At 49.7% G+C, this 7,747-nt stretch overlaps 1 protein-coding gene across 1 annotated transcript; it reads left to right on the forward strand.

The window, feature by feature from the left end:
• Positions 1 to 3,832: 3,832 nt before the first annotated feature.
• LOC124664104 lies at positions 3,833 to 7,162 on the forward strand. The gene has a single exon (XM_047201702.1). It carries the CDS (start codon positions 3,833 to 3,835, stop codon positions 6,941 to 6,943), a length of 3,111 nt encoding a protein of 1,036 aa, XP_047057658.1. The 3' UTR covers positions 6,944 to 7,162.
• The last annotated feature ends 585 nt before the right edge of the window (positions 7,163 to 7,747 follow it).

Below are 7,747 nucleotides of genomic sequence, written 5' to 3' on the forward strand. Positions count from 1 at the left end.
GATGTTCCGAGGATCAACTTCGTGTTGGTTTTTAGGCCTTGTCTAGGGTCGGTTTACGATCACCGTGCGTGGCCGCCGTGCTCAATCACGAGTAGGATGTTCCGATTATGCGGTGAAAACCCTAAATCGTAGTAGGTCGTTTTAGCTTTATTTTGATCAAGCAGGACCACCATCCGATCGTACACCTCGTACGCATCATGGGTGGATCGGCTCCTTGAGCCGATTCACGGGACAACCCGAGAGCCGATCGAGGCTCGTATTTAATGTTTACGTGTATGCCATGCAGGAAACTAAGCGAGGCACATCCAACACCTTCCTGACCAGGTATAGGTCAGGTGGCACGCCCTTGCGTCAGCATCGGACGTGCGTGCCGAATCTTTGCGGGCCGTCGCTCGGAGGGACCAGGGCCAGCCGCAGTCCTGGGAGCCTCCCGGCTCTACAGTGTTGCCCGTCGCTGCTCGCCGGTGGGTTTCTAACCGCAACAGAGTGAGAGACCATGAGTTTGTTACTCTTGGAGGGAGACATCCTAGTTGGCTTGGCGGTTGGTGCTCCGGTGATCTCTTCAAAGAAGATTGTGAAGAGGCTCGGGCTTCTCCTTCGTGGAGCTTGTGAAGTGGTTTTGGAGCTTGCCATCTCTGGAGTGGAGGAAAATCTAACCATAAGGAAAGGGCCATTATCCTTCGTGGGTTTGGCTCAGAGAATAGGGTGAGCCTTCGTGGTGTTGGAGAATCCTTCGTGGGACCTCCACCCCTCCAAACGTGATGTACCTTCTTGCAAAGGAAGGGAACACGGGAATACATCCTCGTCTCCGCGTGCCTCGGTTATTTCTATACCCGAGCTTACTTTCCTTGTGATAGCCATCGTGCTTGAAGTACATATATCTTGCAATCACTTGTGCTACATATATCTTGCGCCTATCTTGCTTAGCACTAGTTGTTGTTATTGCACTTAGTCAAGCCTAGCATATTTAGGATTTGTGCTTGTAAAATAAACGTTAGTTTAATTCCGCATTCTTACAAGCCAAATCCGTAAGAGTTTTTTAAAACGCCTATTCACCCCCCCCCCTCTACGCGACATCTCATCCTTTCAAAAGGAAAAGCAAGAAAAGAATCAATGTGATATTTTCATCATATACTGTAAAGAGTAAACCGCACTTGCATGCGGTCCTAATTCTTTTCGAGCACCTTCACTTTAGTCCTTATTCTATGAAATTGAACATCTAGATCCTAAATCTTTTTGTAAGTGATTCATCGGAGGTCCTAAATCGGTCTGACCTGCGTTGACCATCTAATGTGGAACTTTGACTGATGCCACATTGGTAATGGAGCCCAAGAGCTGATAACCCCTAAGTGCAAGGATCACCGTACTACAATTCGATAAGTATTTGACTGCAAAAGAGCATGCTGATGCATGTAAAATGCATACAAAACTCTGTAGTTTATTGTGTCAAAATCATTATTATTATGCTACTTTATTATATTTATTGGTACTAACATATTAATAGTTGCAAAACTGCATAATTTCTTTTTATACTTTATTGTGTAGAAAATAGATAAATATGGAAGGAAACCCGTCATTATGGTGAAATATGGAGTTTCCCGGTCTCTGCAGAACACTTTTCAAAGATAGCCACGTAAACCCCCTAAGACGACGATGTAAAATGAAAAAGATCCAATTGACAAAGTTCTAGGAATTTTATGCGCTAAAAATTCATTTTAGACATAAAATTCGCTCCAATCGGACTCTGGATGCCCCTTGTAGAGCCATATTATTGTGGAGGATAGATCGAGGCAGTTTCTGGACTCCGGAAATATGTGACGTGATTGACTCAGACTACTTCCATAGTTGGGGATTTAGGACAATCCACGAATTTATGGACCCATAAAGAACAGTGGGGATTCCTACGAAAGTTCTAGAGGTGCCGAAGAGCCCTTAGATCAAAGTAACATCAATTTCATGGCCTAAATTACATCTCTACCTGTATATATTGAGGGGAAATCCTATTTCTGGAGTAAGCCACCGATAGACACCAAAATCCTTCTCCTTGAAAGCCGCCAAGGAGGGGGAGAAGCTCCTCAAGATCAGCACCATGGCCAAGGAAGAAGAAGGGGCCTCCGCCCCTAGGGCAGCCGCCGCCGCCTCCTCCATGCCGGCGTCGCCTCTCTCCCAAGGGAGGCTCATCTCCATCACCATCTACAACAACTCCCCATCATCCCCACTATAATCTCTTGGCAAACATGATGCATGATGCAATATATTGTTTTCCCATGATCTATTATATCTCTTTGTTGATATTTGAGTAGTGACTTGTTCTTGGCAATTGTGATATAGTTTGTTGTTGGTTGCATACAAGTATATATGTTATATTCTATAGTGATCTTGTTGTACTAACATATGAGAGCACACATATGTTGGGGGATGCACAAGGTTGCCAGTGCTGCATGTTGATGGGATAAGGGATAGACAGAGTTTGACAGAAACCGAATCTCAAATCTTAGAGATACATGTTGTATTAATTCATAGTGAATCAGCGAGAGTATTATCATGGGGCCTTAGAGCTAAATGCGATGGTTGGACTTTATGTATTAATAATTCCCTTGTTTGCTCTTAATTCGAGTTGGGATTGATGCATGTAAAATGCATACACGAATTTTGTACCTTATTGTACTAAAATCGTTATTATATTTATTGAAACTAAGCTATTATTAGTTGCAAAAGTGCACAAGTTCTTGTTTTAAACTTTGATGTGTCGCAAATATGGAAGGAAACCGATCATTATGTGAAATATGGAGTTTCCTAAAATTTATCCCTGCATGATACTTTTTAAAGATCGCCAAAAACAGACCCAAAGATGGCCTCAACCGGAAAAAGTGCTAGAGATAGAAGTTATAGAGAATTTGCACAAGTTTAATTTGACGTAAAGAACGCCCAAACAGAGTTCATATGTGAAAAAATGCCCGCTTTACCGAAGAGTACAAAGGCAGTTTCGAAAACCCGAAAATTGATGGCGTGATTGACACAAACTTTTGCTGTACTTGATGGATTCGTCCAAGCCACGACTTTGTGGACTCATAAAGGACAGAGGGGAGTCCTAGCAAGGTTCTCAGTGACACTCTATTGATTGATTATAATCATATCGAGTAATTAAAATTAATTAGTAAAGCTCCATAAATTCGCGTTTGATTAATATGAATATATGTGTAATTGAAATCAGTAAAGCTCCATAAATTCGCATTTGATCAATATGAATAAATATATATAGAGATTTGCTAGCTGAGAACTAACTTCGTGTTTAGATAAATGGATGATTAACGCATTGGGTAGGTAGGGGGCGCTCCACCGCTCGGCCGTCCAGGTGGTGCGCGGCGCGACGCCCGAGGCAGGGAGGAGAAGACGCCATCTGGGCATACGGCAGACCAGACTCGACTCGGGCTGGCCGCCGTTTGATTCCAGCCATCCGGCGCTCTATCCCTTGTCCCCATTCCCCTCCGTTTCCCAATACTCTCCACTCTCCACTGCTCTCCACTCTCCTCCAAGTACCACTCTGTCCGCCACTCCACACTCACACCGATGCCGTGAGACCCCCAGCCACCCAACCCCCCACCGCGCCGCCGCCGCCGCCGCCGCCGCCGCCGGGAGGCTTCCGGCCACCGGGCTCGGAGAAGAACCCGCTCTCTCCGCCCTCCCAGCCTACACCATACCTACCCCGCCCCCGCTTCCGCAGCCGCTATTTACGCCCTTCCAAATCCACCCCGACCGATCCGCCCCACAAAACCCCACCATACCTCCTGCCGTTCCCCTCCCCATTATTCCACCGCCCCCAAACCCCGCGATGGCAACCCCGGACCCCGACCCCCAAACCCTAGCCGCCGGCGAGCTCGTCTGGGCCAAGACCAAGGCCCGCCACCACTGGTGGCCGGCCCGCCTGCTCTCCGCCAGCCCCCTCTCCTCCAAGAACTCACCCGTCTCCCTCTTCGGCGACGACGAGCCCAACCCCCGCCCCGCCACCGGCCTCAGGCGCTTCGCGGACCGGGCCGCCGACAAGATGGCGCGGGCCAGCGCCGCGCCGGAATTCCTCACCGCCCTCGAGCTCGCCCACGCCGCCGCCGTCGCGCTCCTCTGCACGGACCTCACCTGCGCCTGCGCCTCCCCTCCTGCCCCCGCTCCATCCGCCGTCATCACCGTCGGCGGGGTCGCCAACCTGTCCCCGCCCGAGTTCCTCGCCTCCCTCCGCCGGGCCGCGCTCGACGCCCCCGCCGTCGGCCTGGTGGACCGCGCCAAGCTCAAGAGCTGGACCCGCGCGCTTGCGCGGGGATGGGCCCCCGCCGGCGCCGGGCCGCCCTACCAGCGCCGCTCGCTCCAGGACCTCGCCGACAAGGTTGACCTCGACGACCTCACCGACCCGCCCGAAGATGCAGATGCCGCCGTTGCCGCTGCCGAGGAGGACTCCGACAAGGAGTTCCAGATGCCGCCGCCCAAGACGCCCGCGCGAGCAAAGCGCAAGGGACGCCCGCGGCGCAAAGACGCCGACGCCTCGCCCAAGGAGGATTCGGATGCAGGGGAGGACGACGCCGACGACCACAAGAACGACAGCGCCCCCAATGTCAAAGCGCCGTCCACGGGGCGTACGCGGAAGAAAAGCAAGCACCTTTCGGATGCAGGGGAGGATGCCGCCGACGAGCAGAAGAACGAGAGCGCCGGCACCGACGCCGCACCGCTGTCCACGGGCAGGATGCGGAAGAAGAGCAAGTACCTCTCGCCGCCGTACACCGATCTGATCTCGTCCTCTGCCCTCGACGAGAAGCTGGCCGATTCGCCCAAGGAATCACCGCCGGGTTCCACCAAGAAGGAGAAGAAGGCGGTGCCGGACAATGTTGACGTGGGGGAGGTCCTGGAGCTGCTGCGTAGCCTCGGGGTAGGCTTCTTCCATGACGCCCAGCTCCCCGAGGCTGCAGAGCGGTTTCTTGGCTCGCTTAGAACCAAAACATTCGCCGGTGTAGATGTTGCTGGTTTGGTCTCCGATCCTGCTGCTGCTGTGAAGCTGGGGAAGAGTGTGTTGGAGAGGAGTAGGAAGAAGGATGATGTTGCGGCTGCCCGCTCTTCTACCAGGAGGAGGAAGAAGATTGAGGAAGGTTCTCCTGCGGATGCGCTTGATTTCCCTGCGGAGGATGCTGGTGCAGAAGATGGTGCTGCCGATGTTGCTGCTTTGGTTTCTGATTCAGGTGCTGCTCCTGAACAAGGGAAGGCTGTAAAGAAGAGGGGCAGGAAGAAGAAGGATCAAGATGAGAGTGGCGCTTCTTCTGTCAAGACGAAGAAGAAGGTGGAGGAAACATCCCCTAAGGCTACTCCTGAACTTCCAGCGGAGAATGTTTCTGCCGACGCCAGTGTGGAAGGTACTGGTTTGGTTCCCCATTCATGTGCTACTGCTGCTGAACAAGGAAAGGCTGTATTGAAGAGGGGCAGAAAGAAGAAAGATCAAGATGGAAGTGGGACTTCTCCTATCAAGAGGAAGAGGATGAAGAAAACCTCTCCGACAGCCATCCTCGACTCTGGCTTAGTAATTACTCCTGCTATCCCTATCAGGCAAGTGAGGGCAGGGGATCTAATAAGCCAACTGACATCAGGAGGTGGTGCAGGCATGGGAGTTGGGCTTCTGGATCAGAACAAGTTGGAACTTAAGAGTCCTGTTCCAGCTGCAATGTCGGGAGGGGCGAAATCAGGTGAGGAGCAGGACCAAGCAGATGGTGCATCTGTTGTGAAGACACCAGTGACTGTTGAAGCAACGCAGCCGGGAACCCATACAAATGTGGACAATGTTGTTGCTGATCTGGCTGCCAAAAGTGTCCAGGGAGAAGAAACAAAGGCTGGAATGGGTTTTCAGGTAGATATGAATGTGCAAAGTGGTATTGTGGATATGCCTATCGCAAGTGTCCAGATGGAAGCAATGGGGTTGGAAACTAATAATATTCCTGTAGATACAAATGAACAGGGTGTTGCGACAGATCTGCCTGTTATAAGTGGTTTGCTTGCTGAGGATGGAGGCATATCTCAGACTGCAGATGGAAATACAAATAATGCAGATGTAGAAGTGAGTACAGTCCAAGGTGTTGTGGCAGACGTGGCTGTTAGAAGTGGGTTTCTTCCTATCCATGGAGGCGTACCCCAGACGGCATATGGATATACAAATAATGGAAATGTAGAAGTGCGTGCAGTCCAAGAACCTTATCCTTCCCTGGAGGCAATGAGGCCAGAAATGTATAGGGAAGTTGATGGCATCATTACTGGAACAAATGTCACTGCAACAAACCATGTGTTTAAAGCTGAGAGTCAAAAGGGTGAACAGACTAGCCAGCAGAAGACTACTGGTGAAGCCATTGCAAATCATGCTATTGCAATTTCTACCAATGGGACCTGCTCAGATTCACCTAATTCCACTCCTAAGAGAAGGAATAACAAAGCTCCACAGTACTTTTCAAATCCAGTGGAAATTGTGTTGCAGTTCTCAGATGGTGTCATTCTTCCTTCCAAAGAGGAACTACTCTCCGCATTTAGCAAGTTTGGCATCCTGATCGAGCCTCTGTCTGGCATCTTAGAAGACATCCGCGGTGCACGTGTTGTGTTTGGGAAAAGCGCCGAAGCTGACGCAGTGTATGCCAGGCGTGAAACTCCTGGTCTCTTTGGCCTGTTTGGCCCTCCATTTGCCACCCTGAAGGTACTCAACTATCTCCCCCCATTCACGCCGAGCGTCCCTGCACCTGCACCTCCACCTGCTCTGAGACCTCCGATCGGCGTTGCCGACATGAAGAAAAATGTCGAGAACATGATCTCGTCCCTGGCTGGTAAGCCTGCCCCGCCATATCTTCTTGGTGAGATGCAGCGGCTCTTGTCGAAGATCAACAATAAGCAAGCTGGGCCTTCTAGCTCTGGGATGCCTCCTCAGTAGGCCCTGTTCTATGTTTTCGACGCCCTGGCTGGCTTCTGTAGTTAGTGAAAACTTATTCTCAATGCTGGCTGTCTTTTCTTCATTAGAACTGCTTATTTTCAGTTTATGGTACATTGGATCTATTGGCTAGTTCGGCAGCTATGGTCTGGAACACATGTGAATGGTAGACTTTGTCATGTCGTTGCTTTTGTGCATTGGATATCCAAAATCGCAGTTCCATGATAATCGTGTGTTTTCTGTAGTGCCATGTGGTTGACGCCTCTATATGTTATGCATTGGTCTGGAGAACTGAATGTGATTGTGACATCCTATATGTTATGCATTGGTCTGGGAGAACTGAATGTGATTGTGACATCCAATCATATTCAGCATCTGATAAGAAAAAAAGAGATCTCCCTGATGCTTGTGTTGTCCACTAGTAATGTTTTTATTTGTACTTTTTGAGGTATCTTTCCTGGAGGACAGGCAGTCATGTGATTTTGAAGATACTTTTCAATGCATCTTCCATATTCTGCGAGCGTCTTCACATGTATTGTGTGAGACGGAGATGCAAACAGGTAAATTCAGAGGAGGGCAGCATGCCTGCATGCTAATAGTATCCTACATTTGCAACAGTTCGTATATTCAGGCAAATTTAGATGTTTGTTCTGAGGATCTGTTACATATTTTTTTGTTTTCCGTTTGGGTTTCTCACGAGTATGAAGGCTGTGGATTTATCTGTTTCTTCCGCGTCTTTATCTACCGCTGGATTTTGACACAAGTATATAATAAGGGTTCCTGCAAAATAAAGGAAAACTAGGAGTA

The sequence above is a fragment of the Lolium rigidum genome, chromosome 6 (genome assembly GCF_022539505.1).
Source record: "Lolium rigidum isolate FL_2022 chromosome 6, APGP_CSIRO_Lrig_0.1, whole genome shotgun sequence".
NCBI lineage: Eukaryota > Viridiplantae > Streptophyta > Magnoliopsida > Poales > Poaceae > Lolium > Lolium rigidum.

Coding starts and splice junctions, on each gene's coding strand:
- LOC124664104 (XM_047201702.1), top strand. CDS start 3,833: ATGGCAACCCCGGACCCCGACCCCCAAACCCTAGCCGCCGGCGAGCTC.